At 39.6% G+C, this 24,064-nt stretch overlaps 1 protein-coding gene across 6 annotated transcripts in view; it reads left to right on the top strand.

Annotated features, from left to right (window-relative positions):
- Positions 1–24,064, top strand: part of LOC138737226 (cullin-9-like) — a 316,560-nt gene that overhangs the window by 42,309 nt on the left and 250,187 nt on the right. For 5 of the 6 annotated variants that reach the window (XM_069887919.1, XM_069887915.1, XM_069887914.1 and 2 more), the window contains 2 exons: positions 15,589–15,743; positions 19,120–19,629. In XM_069887919.1, coding sequence (XP_069744020.1) covers positions 15,645–15,743; positions 19,120–19,629 — 609 coding nt within the window. In that variant the 5' untranslated portion in view covers positions 15,589–15,644. The remainder of the gene's footprint in view (positions 1–15,588; positions 15,744–19,119; positions 19,630–24,064) is intronic. The other variant, XM_069887917.1, reaches the window with a different exon arrangement.

The following is a 24,064-nucleotide window of genomic DNA, read 5'->3' as shown; positions in this document are numbered from 1 at the left end:
CTCAACCTCGTCTTAAACATACCCAACATAGACCTGAAGAAAACAAATGACCCTGCTCTGGGTCAGTAGTTTTGAACTTACCCTGATAACATAACAAAGACTTCAGAGCATTGGCAGCAGTACAAGGTGAACTGTGTGCATATAGATTAAATTTTTTTTCAAGCTACTGCATATATTCGTGTCATAGTTGATCCCGTGTAATTGTTGACTCTCCTCTTGTTTTTGGTCCAAAAGTTGCATATTTTCCGTATAACCCATGTAAAAGTCGACCCCGCCCCCCATATTTGACCCTGATGGGTCAATTCCTGCCTGTCCAACCTCCTGATGCCCTGACTGCGAACCGTCACCTCAGCCTCTGTAGCTTTTGTTTTTTTTTGTTTTAGATCAGATGTGACTTTTTTGTAAAATTTTTTATTTTTCACACTATAAACCACATTGATCAAGATACATACATTTTCATTTTCAAATATATACAGTGTCGTTTTCTCCCCCCCCCCTTCCCATCCCACCCTCCCTACCTCCCCTCCCATTTATTTAAAGTTCAGAATCTAAGATACATTAAACCCGTCAAACAATGTTGTCACTCAATAAAAATAAACAAGAAATTCCACTGAGTCAATTCTTTTCATTCCCTTCTCCTTCTGTCATTTTAGGTGGTAGATGTCCCCAGTAGGTTTTCTCTATTGTGTTTCATGTATGGCTCCCATATTTGTTCAAATATTGTAATATTATTTCTTAAATTATATGTTATTTTTTCTAATGGAATACATTTATTCATTTCTATATACCATTGTTGTATTCTCAAGTTATCTTCTAATTTCCAGGCTGACATAATACATTTTTTTGCTACAGCTAGGGCTATCCTAACAAATCTTTTTTGTGCACCATCCAAATCAAGTCCAAATTCTTTGTTTTTTATATTACTTGGGAGGAAGATCTCTGGGTTTTTTGGTATATTGCTTTTTGTGATTTTATTTAATATCTGGTTTAGATCATCCCAAAATTTTTTCACTTTCTCGCTTGTCCAGATTGCATGAATTGTTGTTCTCATTTCCTTTTTACAGGGAAACATCTGTCAGATACTGTTAGGTCCCATTTATATAACTTTTGAGGTGTAATATAGCCTGTGTATCCAGTTATATTGTATCATACGTAACCTCGTGTTTATTGTATTTCTCATAGTTCCAGAGCATAACTTCTCCCATGTTTCCTTCTTTATCTTTATGTTTAGATCTTGTTCCCATTTTTGTTTAGTTTTACCATTTGTTTCCTCATTCTCCTTTTCTTGTAGTTTAATATACATGTTTGTTATAAATTTTTTGATTATCATTGTGTCTGTAATCACATATTCAAAATTACTTCCCTCTGGTAACCTCAGACTGCTTCCTATTTTGTCCTTCAAGTAGGATTTCAGTTGGTAGTATGCCAACACTGTATCATTAGTTATATTATATTTATCCTTCATTTGTTCAAAGGATAGTAATTTATTTCCTGAAAAGCAATTTTCTATTCTTTTGATCCCTTTTTTCTCCCATTCTCTAAAGGAAAGGTTATCTATTGTAAAAGGGATTAGCTGATTTTGCGTCAGTATTAGTTTTGGTAGTTGGTAATTTGTTTTATTCCTTTCTACATGAATCTTTTTCCAAATATTGAGCAGATGATGTAATACTGGAGAATTCCTACGTTGTACCAATTTTTCATCCCATTTAAATAATATATGTTCAGGTATCTTCTCCCATATTTTATCTAGTTCTAATCTAGTCCAATCTGGCTTTTCCCTTGTTTGATAAAAATCTGATAGGTATCTTAATTGTGCAGCTCTATAATAATTTTTAAAGTTTGGCAGTTGTAAGCCTCCTTGTTTATACCATTCTGTGAATTTATCTAGTGCTATCCTCGGTTTCCCCCCTTTCCATAAAAATTTCCTTATTATTTTCTTTAACTCCTTGAAGAATTTCTCCGTCAAGTGTATTGGCAATGCCTGAAATAAGTATTGTATCCTTGGGAAAATGTTCATTTTAATACAGTTTATCCTTCCTATTAGTGTTAGTGGTAAGTCTTTTCAATGCTCTAAGTTGTCCTGTAATTTTTTCATTAGTGGATAATAATTGAGTTTATATAGCTGGCCGAGGTTTTTATTTATTTGTATACCTAGGTATCGTATTGCTTGCATTTGCCATCTGAATGGTGATTCTTTCTTAAATTTTGAGAAATCCGCATTATTCATTGGCATTGCTTCACTTTTATTTGCGTTAATCTTGTATCCCGACACTTCTCCATATTCCTTCAATTTCTTATGTAATTCTTTTATTGATATTTCTGGTTCTGTTAAGTATACTATAACGTCATCTGCAAATAAACTGATTTTATATTGCTTGTCTTTTATTTTTATCCGTTTTATTTTATTTTTTGTTCTCATCAGTTCTGCTAGTGGTTCTATGGCTAACGCGAACAATAACGGCGATAGTGGGCATCCCTGCCTTGTTGATCTGCTTAAATTGTTTTGATATATATCCATTTACTGTCACTTTTGCCAATGGCCCCTTATATAATGCTTTACTCCAATTAATATATTTCTCTGGTAAACTGAATTTTTGTAGTACTTTGAATAAATAATTCCATTCTACTCTGTCAAAGGCCTTCTCTGCGTTTAAAGCAACCGCTTCTGTTGGAGCTTTATTTCCTTCTACTGCATGGATTAAGTTAATAAATTTACAAATATTGTCTGTTGTTCGTCTTTTTTTAATAAATCCAGTTTGGTCTAGATTCACTATTTTTGGTACATAATCGGCTAATCTGTTTGCTAATAGTTTAGCTATTATCTTATAATCTGTGTTAAGTAAAGATATTGGTCTATATGATGCTGGTGCGAGTGGATCTTTCCCTGTCTTTGGTATTACTGTAATTATGGCTGTTTTGCATGAATCTGGTAAGCTTTGTATTTTATCAATCTGGTTGATTACTTCCAGGAGGGGAGGAATTAATAAATCTTTAAATGTTTTATAGAATTCTATTGGGAATCCATCCTCTCCTGGTGTTTTATTATTCGGTAGTTTTTTTATTATCTCTTGTATTTCTACTATTTCAAATGGTTTTGTTAATTTATTTTGTTCCTCTATTTGTAATTTTGGTGGTTCAATTTTAGTTAAAAATTCATCTATTTTGTCTTCTTTCCCTTCGTTTTCAGTTTGGTATAATTGTTTTTAGAATTCTCTGAAGTTTTCATTAATCTCCGTTGGATTATATGTGATTTGTTTGTCTTTTTTCCTTGATGCCAATACCATTCTCTTAGTTTGTTCTGTCTTAAGCTGCCATGCTAGAATTTTCTGCGTTTTTTCTCCTAGTTCATAATATTTCTGTTTTGTCTTCATTATGTTCTTCTTCACCTAAAATGTTTGTAGTGTTTCATATTTTATTTTTTTATCTGCCAATTCTCTTTTAGTTGTGTCTTCCTTCATTGCTAATTCTTTTTCTATATTTGCTATTTCCCTTTCCAACTGCTCTGTTTCCTGATTGTAGTCCTTCTTCATCTTGGTTACATTACTTATTATTTGCCCTCTGATGAACGCTTTCATTGCGTCCCATAGTATAAACTTATCTTTCACTGATTCCGTATTTATTTTAAAGTACATTTTAATTTGTCTTTCAATTAATTCTCTAAAATCCTGCCTTTTAAGTAGCATGGAGTTTAATCTCCATCTATAAATTCTTGGAGGGATGTCCTCTAACTCTATTGTCAATATCAGGGGTGAGTGGTCCAATAATATTCTAGCTTTATATTCTGTTTTTCTTACTCTATCTTGCATGCGAGCTGATAACAGGAATAGGTTTATTCTTGAGTATATTTTATGTCTACCCGAATAATATGAATATTCCTTTTCCTTTGGGTGTTGTTTCCTCCATATATCCAAAAGTTGCATTTCTTGCATCGATTTAATTATAAATTTGGTTTCTTTGTTCTTTCTGTTAATTATTTTCCCCCAGTTTTATCCATGCTTGAATCCAAATTAAGGTTGAAATCCCCTCCCATTAGTATGGTCCCTTGCGCGTCTGCTATCTTCAGAAAAATATCTTGCATAAATTTTTGATCTTCGTTAGGTGAATATACACTGAGTAAATTCCAAAACTCCGAATATATCTGACATTTTATCATTACATATCTCCCTGCTGGATCTATTATTTCCTCTTCTCTTTTAATTGGTACATTTTTACTGATTAATATAGCTACTCCTCTAGCTTTTGAATTATAAGACCCTGCTGTTACATGTCCTATCCAATCTCTCTTTAATTTCTTGTACTCCATTTCAGTTAAGTGTGTTTCTTGCACGAATGTTATATCAATTTTTTCTTTTTTCAGTAAATTTAGCAGTTTCTTCCTTTTGATTTGGTTATGTATTGCGTTAATATTTAAAGTCATATAGTTCAACATAGCCATTTCATACTTTGTTTATCTTTCATTTCCGTTTCCTCATCATCACCTTTCCTTCTTATCCATTTCTGCTTTCTTGTTTTGACCACTTTATAAGACAACATTTCTAAAACATCAAACATTTCCCTTATTCTCCTATCTAAAATTTCTTTAACCCCACTATCCCCTCCCCTTCCTGAGTTGCCCTTTATCCCTTGTCGGGCAACCACATCTCCCCTCTCCATTTGGATTTGCGAATTCACTCGCAAGCGTCAACTGATTTCACAGTGACCGTAACTCCTCACCACTCAGCCCCCCCAGTAAAGATTTTAATTTTCATATATAACAAAGGTCACTCTCTTAATTCCCTCCTTACTTCCTCTGTTCCCTTTCTTTCCCTTATTAATTCTTATCTATACTCTATATATATTTTCTTTTAAATATGGATACACTCATGTACACACATATATACATACACACATATCTTTCTTTGGCTTGGCTTCGCGGACGAAGATTTATGGAGGGGGTAAATGTCCACGTCAGCTGCAGGCTCGTTTGTGGCTGACAAGTCCGATGCGGGACAGGCAGACACAGTTGCAGCGGTTGCAGGGGAAAATTGGTTGGTTGGGGTTGGGTGTTGGGTTTTTCCTCCTTTGCCTTTTGTCAGTTTGGTGGGCTCTGTGGTCTTCTTCAAAGGAGGTTGCTGCCCGCCAAACTGTGAGGTGCCAAGATGCACGGTTTTTTTTTTTTTTTAATTTTTTTATTTTTCACACCATAAATCACATTAGCCATGGTATACACAATTTCTTTTTCACCCATATACAGTGACTTTTTCTCCCCCCCCCCCTTTCCTCCCAAACCACCCCCCCACCCCCCCTCTCATCCATTTTAGGTATACAATCTAGGTTGCATTAATCCAGTCAGACAATGTTGTCATTCAACAAAATTACACCAGAAATTCTACTGAGTCCATTCTTTTCTTTCCTTCTCCTTCCATCAACTTAGGTAATGTTTGTCCCCGGTAGGTTTTCGCTATTGTATTTAATGTAAGGCTCCTATACTTGTTCGAATATTTCAATATTATTTCTTAACCAATATGTTATTTTTTCTAATGGAATACATTTATTCATTTAAATTTGGTAGTTTATTCCTTTTAATTTGGTTATGTATTCCATTAATATTTAAAGACATATAGTTCAGCGTAGCCCTTTTATATTTTGTTTATCTTCTCTTTCCGTTTTTCCATCATTACCTTTCCTCCTTTTCCATTTCTGTTTTCTTATTTTCAACTCTTTATAAGACAACATTCCTACAACATCCAACATTTTCCTTATTCTCCTATTTCTATCTTATTTATCCCCAATCTCCCATTTCAAGATGCACGGTTTGAGGCGATATCAGCCCACTGGCGGTGGTCAATGTGGCAGGCACCAAGAGATTTCTTTAGGCAGTCCTTGTACCTTTTCTTTGGTGCACCTCTGTCACGGTGGCCAGTGGAGAGCTCGCCATATAACACGATCTTGGGAAGGCGATGGTCCTCCATTCTGGAGACGTAACCCACCCAGCGTAGCTGGATCTTCAGCAGCGTGGACTCGATGCTGTCGACCTCTGCCATCTCAAGTACTTCGACGTTAGGGATGAAAGCGCTCCAATGAATGTTGAGGATGGAGCGGAGACAACACTGGTGGAAGCGTTCTAGGAGCCGTAGGTGATGCCGGTAGAGGACCCATGATTCGGAGCCGAATAGGAGTGGGTATGACAACGGCTCTGTATACGCTTATCTTTGTGAGGTTTTTCAGTTGGTTGTTTTTCCAGACTCTTTTGTGTAGTCTTCAAAAGGCGCTATTTGCCTTGGCGAGTCTGTTGTCTATCTCGTTGTCGATCCTTGCATCTGATGAAATGGTGCAGCCGAGATAGGTAAACTGGTTGACCGTTTTGAGTTTTGTGTGCCCGATGGAGATGTGGGGGGGCTGGTAGTCATGGTGGGGAGCTGGCTGATGGAGGACCTCCGTTTTCTTCAGGCTGACTTCCAGGCCAAACATTTTGGCAGTTTCCGCAAAACAGGACGTCAAGTGCTGAAGAGCTGGTTCTGAATGGGCAACTAAAGCGGCATCGTCTGCAAAGAGTAGTTCACGGACAAGTTTCTCTTGTGTCTTGGTGTGAGCTTGCAGGCGCCTCAGATTGAAGAGACTGCCATCCGTGCGGTACCGGATGTTAACAGCGTCTTCATTGTTGACATATATATATATTTTTATATATACACACATACATATACATATAGTTCATGGTCATTTTTGCTCTCATTACATGTCTTCATCTCTCTGTCTGTTTTGTATTTATTCTGCAAATTTTCGTGCTTCCTCCGGATCCGAGAATAGTCTGTTTTGCTGCCCTGGAATAACTATTTTAAGTACCGCTGGGTACTTTAGCATAAATTTATATCCTTTTTTCCATAGGATCGCTTTTGCTGTATTGAACTCCTTTCTCTTCTTCAGGAGTTCAAAACTTATGTCTGGATAGAAAAAATTTTTTTGACCTTTGTATTCCAGTGGCTTTTAGTCTTCTCTTATTTTCTTCATTGCTTTCTCTAATATATTTTCTCTTGTTGTATATCTTGGGAATTTTACTAAAATGGATCTTGGTTTTTGTTGTGGCTGTGGTTTAGGGGCTAATGTTCTATGTGCCCTTTCTATTTCCATTTCTTCATGTAATTCTGGTCTTCCTAGGACCCTGGGGATCCAATCTTTTATAAATTCTCTCATATTCTTGCCTTCTTCATCTTCCTTAAGGCCCACTATCTTTATATTACTTCTTCTGTTATAATATTCCATTATATCTATCTTCTGAGCTAACAGCTCTTGTGTCTCTTTAAGGTTTTTATTAGATTCTTCTAATTTCTTTTTTAAGTCCTCTACTTCCATTTCTACGGCTGTTTCTCATTCTTCCACCTTGTCCACTCTTTTTCCTATATCTGACATGACCATCTCTAATCTATTCATTTTTTCTTCTGTACTTTTAATTCTTCTTTTTATTTCACTAAATTCTTGTGATTGCCATACTTTTACTGATTCCATATATTCTTTAAAAAAAAATCCATTGTCTTGCCCTTCCCTTCTTCTTCCATTTCTCTATGTTCTTCTTCTTCCTCTGGGTTGGTCATCTGTTGTTTCCTTGATTTCTTTTTACTCTCTTTCTTGTTCTCATTGTTTTCTATGTTCTCTTCTTGTTGTTGTGCTGTGGCTGTCATTCTCAGCTGTGGAGATCGACTCCTCAGCTGGTCCCCCCCTCCCATCAGTGTTTTTTTTTGTCATTCGCATCGCGCTTGCGTGAGGAGTCGCGCATGCGTGGTTGCGCACTTTTGCTTGGCTCCTCGAGCCATTTTTGTAGTCCCGAGCTCAGGACTTAGACTGACCTGAGGGAGTGGGCTTCTCTCTCCACAGCAGGCCTCCTTGGACAGGTAAGGCCTTCACCTTCTTCTTCCGATGTCTTTTCTCCTTCTCTTCTTCCCGTTGCTTTCGACTTTTCTTTCTTCGCTGCCATTTTCTTCCCACCTTTACTTTCATTTTATTTTAATTTTTGTGTTGGTGCCTTTGTGTTTTCTGTGTTTTTTTTTAAACTTTTCCGGAGAGGGCTCGAGTTCCCCGACCAGCCACTACTCCATCACGTAACTCCCCCGTAGCTTTTGTTTCTTGAGTCAAATACTCACATTCACATTATCCTTACAGGCAACAATGGAAAAAATCTGTTGCTGTCTGTAAGGAGCTTGTACCCCATGTCTGCTTAGGTTTCCTCTGGGTGCTCCAATTTTTTGCAATCCTTCAAAAAATGTGGGGGTGTAGGTTAATTGGGAATTTGGGCAGGATGATCTCTTGGCTGGAAGGGCCTGTTGCCATGCTGTGTGTCTAAATGTAAAAAAATTAAAAATAGCATATTGTAACCATTTGGAGTAAAGAAGTTCCTCCTGAATTCTTCAATGGATTTATTACTAAATACCTTGCATTTATAGCCTAAGCTTTGATAATGATGATGAGTTTATTGTCATATACATTGTACAATGTACAAATGCACCAAAATTCTTACTTGCTGCAGCCGATCAGGTGCCTTGTGAAAAAAATACAATAGCACACATAATTAAATTAAAGAGACAATAAATCCAAAAGATAATAAATATTCACAGTTACCCTTGTACAAAGAAAAAGACTGACTTTGCAGTATCGCAGGTAGTTCTTTTGTGGTGCCAGAGCAGTCGATGAACAGTGTAGCAAGGAGAGGTTCAAAATCCTGATAGTTGTTGGAAAGAAACTGTCCTTGAATCGAGAGGAGCTGGTTTTCAGGCTTCTGTACCTTCTGCCATGAGAAACAATGAGAAGAGGTTGTGACCAGGGTGATGGGGCCCTTTATGATGTTGATTTTTAAAAAATGTTATTAAAAATATATATTTAGATGTACAGCACGGTAACAGGCCCTTCTGGCCAATGAGCCCATCCCTCCCAAATACATGAATTAACCCAAGGTCCTGAAAAGTCCCATGTAAGATTTACAGTGGATCCTATGAATTCTACTTGGCAAATTCTGTCTGTAATTTCATTTATTTTTTTAATTGTTTCCTTATTAATGGAAATGACTTCATGGTGTTGAATTTGTTGGGCTAGTTAAAACAATCAATGCTGGAAAAGATCAGTTCAAATCTGGATTCCTGCACTATGATATCTGGAGGTTTTAAGTTCTATTTGTTACAGAGTTCTGTGTTATGTATTGACCTATGTGTTGGGTGGTTTTATGTTAAAATATGACAGTTTGCCTTAGATAACCAAGGTGAAGGTGGACTGCTGAGAGTGGGAGACAGACTGAGCATGTGTAGAAAATGAAAAAAAATTCTGGACTTGGACGATAAACCACCACTGGGTGGTGCTGTGGAGTGGAAGGAGGCCCAGAGCATGAGTCATGTTCTGGAAGACAGTTTAGAATGTTGGGATTTCAAAAAGGATGAACATTCCAAAGACAGCCAGAAGGATCTGGACCAAGCCAGTGGTTCCTCTCTCTGCAAGCAACACAAGACAACTTTGAATTTTGTGCTCTCTCTCTCTCAAAGATCTTTTGCCTTCAGTTTACTAAACAAACTGAATTTTGTTTATGATCTTTGCTTCAGTTGAGATAGAAGTTTTGTGAGTCTTGTGTGTTTTGTCTCTAAGTTTTTCTGTGGGCTGGTTGGAAATATAACTTAGACTTTAATTGCATATGTTATATTTAGGCTGGGGAATTTATTAGTTTTACACTGTTATAGAAATTTGCATAGTAACCAGTGGGCATTGTTATAAAAGGGAGGATTTTGAATTAAAGTTGGAAGGTGAATTTTTGTTAATAAAGTAATTGTTCATCTTTACTCCTGTGTGATATGCCTTCTTTGTGGTTGTTGGTTTGATCTTGTAACATAATTTGGGGGTATCGTCCGGGATCAAATCAATTTGGAAGCTTTAGTTATCAGTCGTCTGAGTTTGACTCAACCCCTAGCTTGAAATTAAAAATGAACAGTGAGTGTATAAATCACCAGCAGAAAAACCAGTAACTATGAATATTGACCAGTTTATAGCGAACCCTTCAGTGGTTAATTTAAAAATGGCTAAAAAGTCAGAACTGATGGTTATAGTTGGCAAGTTAAAACTTCTTACAGTAAGAACTGGGATGAAAAAAAGGAAGTTGCCCGAAAGATTGTTTAGCACTATGGTGGAAAGGGGTATATGAAGAAGCTGCATTAGAACAATTTCCAAAGAAGAAAACTTCAGAGGAAGTAAAGTTGGCTTTGAGAAAACTAGAGTTAGAGGAAAAAAGAGAGGCAGAAAGGAAAGCTGAATGGGAAGCAGTAAGGCAGGCAGAAAGGGAAGAGAGAGAGGAAAAAAGAGAGGCAGAAAGGAAAGCCGAACGGGAAGCAGTAAGGCAGGCAGAAATGGAGGAGACAGAGAAAGAATGGAAGCATGAGCTAAATTAAAGCTGACCCTAACGCAAGGAGAGGGAGAAGCCCAAAACCCATGTGCTGGTCAGGAAAAGAGGTTTCTGGTCAGTAGAGAAGTGAGGTTAGTTCCTCCATTTGAGGAAGCTGAAATAGACCAATATTTTCAGCATTTTGAGAAAGTAGCTATAAATTTAAAATGGCCACCAGACCAGTGGTCACTCCTGCTACAAAGTGTTCTTAAAGGGAAAGCCCAACAGGTGTATTCGTGTCTCACTGTACAACAAGCAGCTGATTATGAATTCATAAAGCAGGCTATACTCCGATCTTATGAACTACTACCAGAGGCAAATAGACAAAAGTTCCGGAATTTAAAAAAAGTAGCAACCCAGTCTTACCTGGATTTTGCTCATAGGAAGGTTGTGTGTTTTGATCGGTAGTGTGCAGCAATGAAAGTAGAAAATAACTTTGATTTATTGAGGGAAATCATTCTGATTGAGGAGATTAAACATTGTCTTCCTGACGATATTCAAGTGTACTTGGCAGAGAAAAATATAAAAACTTGGCAAGAATTGGCTAAATTAGCAGAGGAATATGCTTTAACCCACAAGTCTAAGTGGACACCAGGGAAAACCTTTCAAAGGAATACTGCTGATTATCCGAGTAAACTAGAAAGAAAATCTAGAAGTGAGGTTAAAGGAAGAGAGGAAGAGATATGAGTGAAGGAAAATTTTTCAAATGTTATTTGCCACTATTGTAAGAGGCCAGGGCACATAATAGTAAATTGACTTGTACTGAAAAGGAAGAAAGAGAAAGGGGTAGTACCAACTGCCTGTGTTCAGAGTGAGAAAGTTAGGGATATTTTTAAACCATTCATGACTGAAGGTTTCATTTCGGTTAAAGAAGGATCCAATCAAGTGCCGGTTAAAATCCTGCAGGATACTGGAGCAGCCCATTCGCTTGTATTAAGCAATGTTTTGAATTTTGATGAGGAGACCGATACTGGAGATGTGAATTTAATTAAAGGCATTGGTGGTGAAGCAGAGCCAATATCTTTGCATGGAATCAGACTTAGTTAGTGGCCCAGTTACGATAGGGATAAGATCAAGTCTGCCGGTGGATGGAGTTTCTCTTTTGTTAGGGAATGATGTAGCAGAGGGTAAAGTCATACCTGCGGTGAAACTCACAAGTAAGCCATTGGTTTATGAGTCCGAAATGGATTTGGAAATCTACCCTGTGTGTGCCATTACTAGAGCCTTGTCTAGAAAAAAGGTAGAGGAAGAGAAAGTCCGTGATGATCCTGTAGTGGTGGCAAGCATTGAGGACAAACCTAAGGATCCAGCTTTGCTGTTGTCAAGAGAAGAATTAATAGCCGGACAAAAGCATGATCCTGATCTTGATGGGATAAGATATAAGATTCTGTTTAACCAGGAAATTGAAACTGTGCCAGTAGGTTACTTTGTTCAAGATGAAATATTGATGAGAAAGTGGAGACCACACAAGTGATGCCTGCCAGTAAGGCAAGTTGTAATTCCCAAAACTTACAGGAATGAAATATTAAAGTTGGCTCATAGTACACCTTTAGGAGATCATCTTGGAGTGAAGAAGACAGTAGAAAAAATAAGGAAACAGTTTTATTGGCTGAAATTAAGAAAGGATATTGTGAACTTTTGTAGAACCTGTCACACTTGTCAACTGGTGGGCAAGCCTAATCAAGGACCACCAGTGGCACCTTTACAACCCATCCCTGCTTTTGGGGAGCCTTCTCAAAAGTGATTGTGGATTGTAATGGCCCATTGTCGAAATCCAAAGCAGGAAATGAATATTTGTTAACACTCATGTGCACAGCTTCAAGGTTTCCAGAGGCTATTCCCCTGAGAAACATTAAAGCAAACACGATTGTGAAAGCTATGCTAAAATTTTTTCACACTGTTTGGCCTACCAAGGGAAATTCAATCGGACCAAGGGAGTAATTTCATGTCTGGAATATTTCAACAGGTGGTGTATGAACTGGGAGCCCATCAAATTGTGTCGCCTGCCTTTCATCCTGAAAGTCAAGGGGCCTTGGAAAGGTTCCATTTAACTGTGAAAAATATGATAAGGGCTTATTGTGTGGAAAATAAAAAGGATTGGGATAAAGGAATCCATTTGTTATTGTTTGCTGTTAGAGAGGCAACTCAGGAGTCTCTTGGCTTTAGTCTATTTGAGTTGGTGTTTGGTCATGAAGTCAGGGGTCCATTACTATTGTTGAAGGAACAATGAATACATAATAATATACAATCAAATCTGTTGGATTATGTTTTTAAATTTTCAAACAGATTACATCAAGCTTGCGAGATGGCAAGTACAAATTTAAAAACTGCTCACGGAAAAATGAAAATTCAGTATGATCAAAAAGCAAAAATTAGGGGCATTAAACCTGGTGACAAAGTATTGGTTTTCTTTCCAATGCAGTCAAACCCTTTGAGAGCTCAGTTTTCAGGACCATATAAGGTAAAATCAAAAATTAACCAGGTCACATATGTTATTGAGACACCTGATCGTCGAAGAGAGACACAGGTCTGTCACGTGAACATGCTTAAACCTTACTTTGAGAAAATGACTGAGGAGGAGACTAGGATTCCAACCAAGGTGCTAGTTATAGAGGAAAGCAAGGAGGAGATAAGTTTCATGGAAGTTCATGGAGCACAGAAAGTGATAAGCCCCAGGCTGGAAAAGTCTATAGTTTTGCAAAACTTAGACATCAAGTTAATGCATTTGACTAAATCAGAAAGGGAAGAAATGAAGACATTACTTATGAAATTTAAGCATATATTCCCAGATGTTCCAAGAAGATCTACTGTGGCTTGTCATGATGTGGAGGTCAGTGATGTTAAGCCTATTAAGCAGCATCCTTACCGAGTTCATCAGAAAAAGAGGAGATTGTTGGATCAAGAGGTGGATTATATGCTCAAAAATGACATAATCTGAAAATCAAGTTCAAATTGGAGTTCACCCTGTGTTCTGGTGCCTAAGCCAGATGGCTCAATTAGGTTTTGTACAGATTATCGAAATGTAAACATGATGACAAAGACTGTTGTGTTCCCTATTCCCAGAATAGATGATTGTATAGATAAAATGGGAAAGGCTAAGTTTCTTACAAAGATTGACCTCTTAAAAGGATACTGCTGAGTTCCTTTGACAGAGAAAGGCAGGGAGATTTCTGCATTTGTTACACCTTCGGGATTGTATGAGTATAATGTTATGCCTTTCGGGATGAAAAATGCACCTGGCACATTTCAGAGAATGATTAATGCAGTAATTCAGGATTTAGAGCCTATATCGATGATTTAGTAATTAGTATGGATACATGGGAAGAACACATGCTTGAATTAGAGCAGTTATTTCAGAAACTGGTGGAAGCACACCTCACAGTGAATTTGCACAAGAGTGAGTTTGGATAAACCACTGTAATTTATCTGGGTTATGTGCTAGGACAGGGACAGGTGGCACCGGTTGGAGCAAAAGTATTGGCTATCATTGCGTTCCCTATCCCCGGTAATAAGAAAGCTCTTCAGAGATTTCTGATATGATTGGCTACTATTGTAGATTTTGAAGAAATTGCACTTCCATTAACAAAACTACTTGGAAAGAAAGAAAAATTTATCTGGTCAGATGCATGCCAGGAAGCGTTTCTGAAGTTAAAGGCCATTTAATGCTATCAGCCTGTACTTTTCTCCCCTGACTTTGAAAAGCCATTCTTTTTAGCCGTGGACGCTAGTGACAAAGCGGTTGGTGCTGTACTGTTACAGAAGAAGGATGGTGATGGAGTAGAACATCCTATTGCGTACTTCTCAAAAAAGAGGGCCCAGAGCATGAATCATGGTCTGGAGGACAGTTTAGAATGTTGGGATTTCAAAAAGGATGAACATGCCGAAGGCAGCCAGAAAGATCCGGACCAAGCCAGTTGTTCCTCTCTCTGCAAGCAACACAAGACAACTTTGAATTTTGTGCTCTCTCTCTCTCTCTCTCTCTCTCAAAGATCTTTTGGCTTCAGTTTACCAAACAAACTGAATTTTGTTTATGATCTTTGCTTCAGTTGAGATCGAAGTTTTGTGAGTCTTGTGTGTTTTGTGTTTGTTTTGTGTCTTAAGTTTTTCTGTGGAAATATAAACTTAGACTTTAATTACATATGTTATATTTAGGCTGGGGAATTTATTAGTTTTACACTGTTATAGAAATTTGCATAGTAACCATTGGGCATTGTTATAAAAGGGGGGCATTTTGAATTAAAGTTGGAAGGTGAATTTTTGTTAATAAAGTAATTGTTCATCTTTACCCCTGTGTGATATGCCTTCTTTGTGGTTGCTGGTTTGATCTTGTAACATATTCAATAATTTGGAATAAGCCTGCTCTGACTGCACTGTGGACCCCTGGCTCTGGCTTCATATCCTACTTGCACTCAAACTCCCAGCTTATTTTCCAGACCAACAACTGAACCAGCTGGTAAACCAAAAGGATACAGTCGCATGACATTATCAGAGCTTCATATTTCAGATTTATTGTTACATACTGGTGGTAGTTGGGCAAGGTTTTCTTGAGACAGGCCTGATTAAAGTCACCGACTGAAATTTGTGGTGCTTTGGGGTGAGCTGTCTCTGGTATACTGACCACATCGTGCAGCTCTGCAAGTGCCTGTTTATGATTAGCACCGGGAGGGATATAATCTCCGATGAGAATCACCGATGAGAACTCTCGGGGTGGATAGAAGGGTCTGCATTTATTTGAGATTTGCTGTAAGGCAAGAGAGTAAGAGGTCAACATAACCCCAGTGTCCAGAAAAAAGCACACATTTCCAGAATCTGAGTTCACTGTAGTGTCCATCAATGGTTACAAAAATAGTGACCTATTAAAGGTCCAGGATTTTAGTTTTACCTAATAATTTTTTGGTTTTCATAAGGGCTTGGATTGGAGATGTTTAAGATGCTAAATTTGCTCTATATTTCAAGTATTTTCTGTTGAGTTTTTCTCTCAATATAAGCTTTGAACCTAAGAAGACTTGCATTTTTTGGTTGAATTTCTAGAAATTAAAAAAATAATAATTTTCAGCTATGTAATTCATAGCCAAGAATGCTAATTTTATTTTAACTGTTGAAGTTGCCTGATTAACATCATCAAATGAAAATCGAATGTGTTTGCAGTTTAGCATAACTTTAGGCTCTTGTTTGAGATGTGGCATTGTGTTCTTCTGTAGGTAGTCGAGCTTATGTCCTCCTTTCTCTGAGCCAGCAAGATGGGATTGAACAGCACATGGATTTTGACAATCGCTACACCTTGTTGGAATTGTTTGCGGAAACCACTTCCTCTGAAGAACATGGAATCTCATTTGAAGGAATTCATCTTCCTCAGGTAATTTTCCACCTGTAGAACATTACAGCATAGTATAAGCCATTTGGCCCACCTTGTTGTTCCATCCTACTTAAACCTACACTACTAGAGTCTAATCCTTCCCTTCCTCACTCCCATAACCCTTCATTTTCCTTGCATCCATGTGCCTATTTAAAAGTCATTTGAATGTCCCTATTATGCAAACTCCACCACCAACTCCAGCAATGCATTTCAGGTACCTGCCACTCTGTGTTTAAAAAAAAAACAATTTAATCTCCCCTAAACATTCCTCCACTTACCTTAAACAGATGGGCTCTGGTATTTACTGTTGTTCCCTGGGAAAAAGGTGCTGGCTGTCCACCCTATCAATGCCCCTCATAATCTTGTGTATCTTTATTCACTCACCTCTCATCCTTTGTCACTCCAAAGAGAAAAGCCCTTGCTCTATTAACCTTGCTTTATAAGACATGTTCTCCAATCCAAGCCACACCTTGGTAAATCTCCTCTGCACCCTCTATAAAGCATTTTCATCTCCATGAACTAAACACACTACTCCAAGTGTGGTTTATCTAGAGTTTTATAGAGCATTCATTCATTTTGCATTAAGGTTTTATTGCGATACAAATTCCCTTAAATGATTAAAACCTAATCCTGTCAAAAGAGGAGAGAACAGACATATTATAGGCTGATCAGTTTAATTGTTTTGGAAAATAGAATCTACAAGAAACTTGTCCAAATTCCTTCCTCTTTCTCCATTTTCATTTCTTTTGACAGCACCACCTCCTTTCCAATGGTAATAGCTTTTCCTTTTTGCTTAATCATGATTTCTATATCCTGGTCTTTCGGCCATTAAATATTGCATGGAGTGAAATGATCTGGATGAAGGGTGATTTCTATGTTTTTGGGGATCTCAGGAGGGAGTGGAGAAGGACCATCTATTTGTCACTTCTGAATGTATTTACAAATACTTCAGCCTTGTTTTTATCATTCATTGTGTGGAAGATGGGAATGTTCTTATTTTCTCCTAATTGCTATGTAAATGAGTACAATTTTGATATTCAAAAGACATTTGGTTAGATATATGGACAGGTAGAGTTTAATAAAATGCAGGCAAATCGGATGAGCCCAGAATGCCAACTTAGTCAGAAGGGAAAAGTTCAGTGGGTTCAAAGTATAGTAGGTCTGGACAGAGGCTGAATGCAGAAACAATCTTTATTAAAACACACATAAGGGGATCAGAACAGGGATAACACATGCAAAATTCTCAATCACACAACACAGTACAACCAGTCATGTTGGACTTAATATTACCAATACTATCAAGTGTTTGTACAGACATCATCACCAAGGACTACAATACGCTACCCATTATTCATTGTCTAATGTGGACTCAGCTCAGATCCTATTTACCACTACAACAGTATATAACAGCCCCGATCCCCATGTAGTTCACATCTTACCAGCAACTCCTGCAGCATTGTCCACAGCAGGGTTTGTCTCAGGGCTGAAGAACAAAAGTGAAAGAGCTACTGGACAAGGTGGACTTTATAGTGCAGTTAGCGGAAGGGTCCAACACAGGTAATCACTAGGTGATTAATGTACATCTGATTGCTAGGTGTTTAGATGTGCCTCAGTGGGTACAGCATTCAACCTTGATTGGCTGGTGATGTGACTTCCAATGAGGTTCCAGACGGAGAGGCCACATGACCCTCCACAATCCACATTCCCACCAGGTCCCAGACGCAGAGGCCACATGACCCTCCACTGTCCATTCTATGTGGATTCTAAGCCTTTTCTTCATTGGGTATTGATTGCACAGGGGATTTGCTGTAAAATAAATGACTGGAAACCACTTTTACTTCATTTCCTTTAAGATACTGCACACACAGATGAGCTTGATGTGCCTTTAACTTTGTCGATTTATGGTGAATGCAGGATACCATGGGATTTGCATGGCATTAATAATGGTTGTCCCGAATTGTGCAAGCTTTGATCCCTCTCTGAACTACAGCATCAACACAAGAAGCTTGCAGCAAAGCCTGATAACAATTTTGACGAGGCCAACATTCACAGCTGCATGTCATGGGGTTGACATGGTGCAGTTGTTTATTCTGTACATTTTATATCTCATCCTAGTCATCTTTCCTCTCATGATCTTGTTCAATGGCAGAGCAGGCTCAAAGGGTCAGATGGATGACTCCCGTTCTTATTTTTTATGTTTGTGTTTTACACCATGAAACATTAGGCACGTCTCTGCAGGCTACTGGCCCGGATCCAAGGTGGGCATGGAGGGAGGAGACTAGGGCTATCAGCCTTCATTGGGAATCCTACAGGGAGGATTTACAAGATCAGAGGTGGGCCAGTCTGAACAGTCAAGTGAGGCCACACCTGCACTACTATGTTTCACCACACACACCACCATTCAATGTTATATGTAGCAGGGGAGCATGGCTTTCATCTAATCCATAGGTTGACAAATGTTTATAGCTTGCTCTTTATATATAGGTGTTCATTGCATCTTGGTGGAGTTTGCACTTCATTTTTAGGTATGTCTAGTGTTTCCCTGGCATGCCTTTTAGTATACCACATTGAACCACGATCTGGCTAAACGGTAAGGTGAGAGAAATGCTGGCACACGAGTTTACACATTGGGCTAGTCCTCGTGGCTGCTTGAGGTTTTGATTTTGAGTAGCCGGATCTGTTCCAAATCTATCCCATGTAGCATATCCAGTCCTGGATGGTTGCCTTAATTCCCCAAAGAATCTTTTAATGATTTGCATTCTTCATCCATACTCTACCTTCACACCATGGCAATCTCTCATCTTATTGACCTTTGACTGCTTCCTAGTGTATCTTCTTAGAGTATCCTGGTGTATTAACTTTGTTGCTTGATTTCACCAGTGTCTCCCCTCCCCAACCCATCTCCTGTTAAAAATGTCATTTTTCTGTTGGTTGACTAACATCCCAACCCTTTGTAAATTTAAATTTATCTTCTGATCTGAGTCCCACAACCTGTCTGCCTTTATGTTTCTCTTGTCCATTGCTACTGTGCTGGGATCCATTGATTCCTTCATTTAAATTTTTCTTCTTGTTATAGTAAGTTGAAGCCAACTATTCCACCCTTCACCAGTGCTTAGATTTCCTTATATCAATGAAACACTTTTCCCAGAAACTTGAAATCAATATTTCAGACGGAGTATGATTATCAGTAGTCTTCTGATACTGCATCTGGATGCTGGAAATGGGAAATCAGAGTGAAAAATGTTGAACGTACCCATCAGACCAGATGGAATCTGTGGAGAGGGAAAAGCAACTCAAAAAATGGGCCGAATTCTGTGGTTATCTGACGTGGTTCAAGCAGCAGGATGGTTACGTGCTCTTTATTTTCTCATTTCAGATTCCTGGTAAACTCTTATTTTCTTTGGTAAAACGTTATCTGTGTGTTACCTCATTGATGGATAATTTAAATAATAGTGGACAAGATACAAGTCAAGAGGGTACTGCCTTGCATGTGCCAGAACAGACTCGACTGTCACGTGAGTTTGAGTTCACCATGGCCATGGCGAACCTGATTTCTGAGTTAGTCCGTGTCATGGGCTGGGATCAGAATAAACAACCTGATTGCACAATGGCATCAAAAAGTGAAGTGATGCCCAGCATCCAGAAATCAATATTTCAGCCACGAACCATGATCACCAATAGTTTTCTGACACCACCACCTCGGAAAAAATCAGCTACAACCTACAAATCTCGCTCAAACTTTGCCAGTCGAAGTAGTTATGTGGAATACATACAGGAAAATGTGAAGGCAGGAATGACTGTGAAAATGCTAGAGGATTATGAGCAAGTCACTTGTGGAGATGAAGGGGAGTTTAGATACAGCAATGATGGGACTCCCCCTGTGCAGGTAAGGAAGTGCTTAAGTTACCATAATATGTTACTTTGAGGAGATGCATCTTGGCTAAAAATGCCTTCAGTCTTTCATGGAATAATAAGAATGTTTTTGAAATCTGCACTTCGATAAACTTGAGGTTTCTTCAGCCACAAGTTGCTGGAAATGGGTTGATTTCTGTTCTTGTTTTTTCAAGATTTAATTTGTTTTAGGTTGCTACTCGTTACATCTTTTTTCTTTGTCACACAATTACTGCCTGAAAGTGGTGATATCATTGGACAGAGTTAGTTTGGTTTTATGAAGGGAAAATCATGTCTGATGAATGTAATAGAATTTTTTGAGGATCTAACTAGTAGAGTGGATAAGAGAGAACGAGCAGATGTGGTATATCTGGACTTTCAGCAGGCTTTTGATCAGGTCTCGCACAGTCGATTAGTGTTCAAATTTAAAGCACATTGTATTGGAGGTAAGGTGTTGAGGTGGATAGAGAATTGGTTGACAGACAGGAAGCAAAGAGTAGGAATAAATGGGTTCTTTTCAGAATGGCAGGCAGTGACTAGTGGGATACTGCAAGGTTCAGTGTTAGGACCACAGATATTTACAATATTGTAGCAGAAGCCCCACGTGTACAACAGAATCGCACACAGCCACAACAGTTAAGCAAGCGCACTCCCAAAGCGCATAGCCTCCAACAATGTCCCAGTCCTTCAGCTACAAGCCAGGTACCAGCAATTTGGAAAAGTGCTCGAATAAGAGCCCGCGCTTTTTATGACACCCGCGACTGGAAAGTAAAGTCACTACCACATCCCAGAAGGCTCAGTGTGAAACGCACAGAGGGAACTATAAAAGCTGTGGTTAAGCACAATAAAGGTACTGATTCCTGACTCTACTGTCTCCAGAGTCATATATTGCCACTTGCGTAAGGTAGTGTCGTTTTTAGGCCACTACATATTTTGGTGACCCCGACGGGCCTCAGCTACACTGAGTCCCACATTACTAACTTGGACGAGCTACCGACGACTTTGAAGGTGAAAGTCGACACAGCCTCGCTGGCGGCAACACCACTGGTGATTAATGCGGTAGCAGTTTGCCTGCCTCCATTCTGGTTGGATCAGCCATGTAGCTGGCTGCAGTTGGCCGAAGTGCAATTTGTGCTTCGGAACGTTATATCTAACGTTATATCTGAGGACACAAGATGTTGGCATGCTCTGAGTGCATTAGATACTATGACCGCAGCAAGTGTGAGTTCATTCATCAATAATCCGCCGGTGAACCAGATGTACACTAAATTCCGGGACTTTCTGCTGAAAACATTTGAGCTTTCTCGTCATCAACGGGCTATAAGAATTTTGAATACGCAAGAACTGGGGGACTGTAGTCCATCTCAGTTAATACAAGAGCTGGTATCACTAGCCGCAGGCTACGGATTGCTTTCTTTTCGAGGCACTGTTTTTATTGAAATTACCAGTGCATGTGGTGGTGGGAGTGATGCACATGAATTTTGCAGAACCGCATTTGGTAGCAAGAGAGGCCGACAGGCCAACAGAATGCAGGTGCAGGCCATCTGTGCGGCTGAGTTGTCCGAGCCCCCCGAAATGCCAAGACCACCGGCATGTGCGGCAGTACTGTGACCAAGTCCTGATCAAAGAAACAAAAGTTCTGGATACTGTTTTTATCATCGCCGATGGGGTCGCTCTGCCTATAGATGTAAGAGTCCTTGCATTTATCCAGGTCCACCAACACTTCAGGGAAACAGACCTGCCAACTGCCATTAGTGGCCTCGGCGGTGATTTCGGCGGTGGATTACTTGATAGTTACGGGAGCTGTGTTCAGTATTGTTCCCCCGACACATTTAGAGTTGGCACAAGGTGCACGTACTCCACCACTTTCAGTAGTTAATGGTACCACGATTCCTACTTTCGGAATGAGGAAGGTCACGATACAAACGGGTTCAGCGGTATTAAACTGGAAATGCATGGTGGCCTCAGTAGGTTTTCCCCTGTTAGGCGCAGATTTTTTGAGAGAGCATGGTCTCCTGGTGGATATACATAAGTGTCTTCTGATAAAAACGGCTAACTTCCAAAGTTTGCCCCTTAAGAGAATGCGTAGTTCTTTCCACCGGTAAGAATTCAGGCGATTCAGCAGAATGCATATGTCTCGATACTTAAAGAGTTCCTGGGACTGTTGACGACTAATTTTCGGGATAATAAGCCACGGCATGGTGTATATCATTATATTGATACAACTGGTTCACCTGTTTATGCTAGGGCTCGTTGGCTTCCAAAAGACAAGCTTACAATTGCAAGAGTAGAACTCACAATAATGGAGGAATTAAAGGTGGTATTCAGGTCCAAAAGTCCATGGGCTTCACCCCTTCACATGGTGCCTAAAAGCTGCGGTGTTTGGTGGCCTTGTGGGGACTACAGGTGGTTGAACGATATAACCGTCCCCGACCGCTATCCAATCTCTCATATTCAGGATTTCTCAGCACGGTTGGCTAACGCTACTATATTTTCCAAAGTAGATTTAGTGAAGGGATACTATCAGATTCCAGTTCACCCTATGGATGTTCCAAAAACGGCTATGATAACCCCCTTTGGTCTCTTTGAATTTATCTGAATGCCATTTGGTCTGAAGAACGTAGCCAAGATGTTTCAAAAATTGATGAACCTTGTCACTTGGGATTTAGAAGGAACCTTGTATATTTGGATGACATCCTCATAGCGAGGCCCGATGAGGAATCACATAAATGACACCTCCGTCTCCTGTTCGCTAGATTACAGGATTTTGGTCTTTCAGTCAACCCCACAAAATGCCAGTTCAGTACAGCTGCAATTGATTTTCTCAGCCACACGATTTCTCATACTGGAACTATACCATTGCTGGACAAAGTGATTGCCATACGCATGTTTCCCCGGCCTCGTACTCGGAAGGATTTGCAACGATTCATAGGAATGGTTACCTTTTACCATCGTTTCGTTAGAGGAGCGGCAGCCATGATGCGCCCACTGTTTGACCTATTAAATAGAAAATGATCAAATATATTGCAATGGGATGAGGAAGTGGACGTGGCTTTCGAAAGAACCAAGGATTCTTTGGCATCTGCGGCAAGTCTTGCCCACCCAGATCTTGAAACGCCCCTCTCACTAACTACAGGCGCATCCAACCATGCAATTGGTGCAGTGTTGCAACAACAAATTACCGTGGGTGCTATTGGGAATATGTACAGCACCAAAGGAAGGATTGCCAGTTTCAACTGCTGAGATGATCTATGGAACTCCACTATCCATTCCAGGTGACATACATTTTGATATTGACATAAATCGGACAGCTGACTTGGATATTTTGTGTCTTATGGGAGATAGCAAAAGGGCAAAACAACCCTATCCCACTGTTTTTCACGGGAGCTCCAAACATCAGGTGCTGCATGACCTACTGACTGTGGAATTTATGATGGTTAGGAAAGGTCAGAAATGCTCAGCATTTCATTGCCCATATGTGGAACACTTTTGGGTAGTCAGGTGAGGAGGTGTAGTATTTACATTGGACATCGGGGGCCAAGAGTGTATGTTCACAATTGAACGACTGAAACTGGCACACACTGACCTTTCAAGACCAATCTCGTTACCTCTGAAACGTCCCATAGGCTGAACTACCAGCAGAAACCTGCATCTGGCAGCCATGATTCGGGGGGGGGGGGGGTGTTAAGTGGGAACCCCACGCATACAACAGAATCGCGCGCACCCACAACAGTTAAGCAAGCGCATTACCAGAGAGCATAGCCTCCAACAATGTCCCAACAATTTATCAATGGCAGATGAGGGAAGAAAGCAGCATCATCAAGTTTGCAGACCACAGGGAGTCACGTGATGGAGTAGTGGCCGGTAGGGGAACTCCAGCCCTCTCCAGAAAAGTTTAAAAAAAAGATAGAGAAAAAGCAAAGGCACAAACTTAAATACCAAAACAAAGTGAAAGTAAAAGTGTGAAGAAAATGGCAGCGAAGAAAGAAAAACCAAAAACAACGGGAAGAAAAGAAGAAGGAAAGACGTCGGAAGAAGAAGGTGAAGGCCTTACCTGTCCGAAGAGGCCTGCAGCGGAGAGAGAGGCCCGCTCCCACAGGTCAATGGAGGTCCCGGGCTCGGGACTACAAAAATGGCTCGCAGAGCCGAGTAAAAGTGCGCAACCGCACATGCGCGAGGAGTCGCGCAGGCGCGATGCGCATGAAAAAAAACACACTGACGGGAGGGGGGATCAGCTGCGGAGTCGATCTCCACAGCTGAGAGAGACACCTGCAGCACAGCAGCAGGTGCTGAACACAGACAATAACGACAACAAGAAAGAAGAGGGTAAAAAGAAAACAAGGAAACAACAGATGGTCAACCCAGAGGAAGAAGATGAAGAAGAACAGAAAGAAGTGGAAGAAGAAGAGAAAAGCAAGACAATGGATGTA

This window comes from Narcine bancroftii, chromosome 6 (genome assembly GCF_036971445.1).
Source record: "Narcine bancroftii isolate sNarBan1 chromosome 6, sNarBan1.hap1, whole genome shotgun sequence".
Lineage (NCBI taxonomy): Eukaryota > Metazoa > Chordata > Chondrichthyes > Torpediniformes > Narcinidae > Narcine > Narcine bancroftii.
The sequence above is the reverse complement of the archived record's forward strand: the minus strand, read 5'-3'. Positions and strand labels throughout refer to the sequence as shown.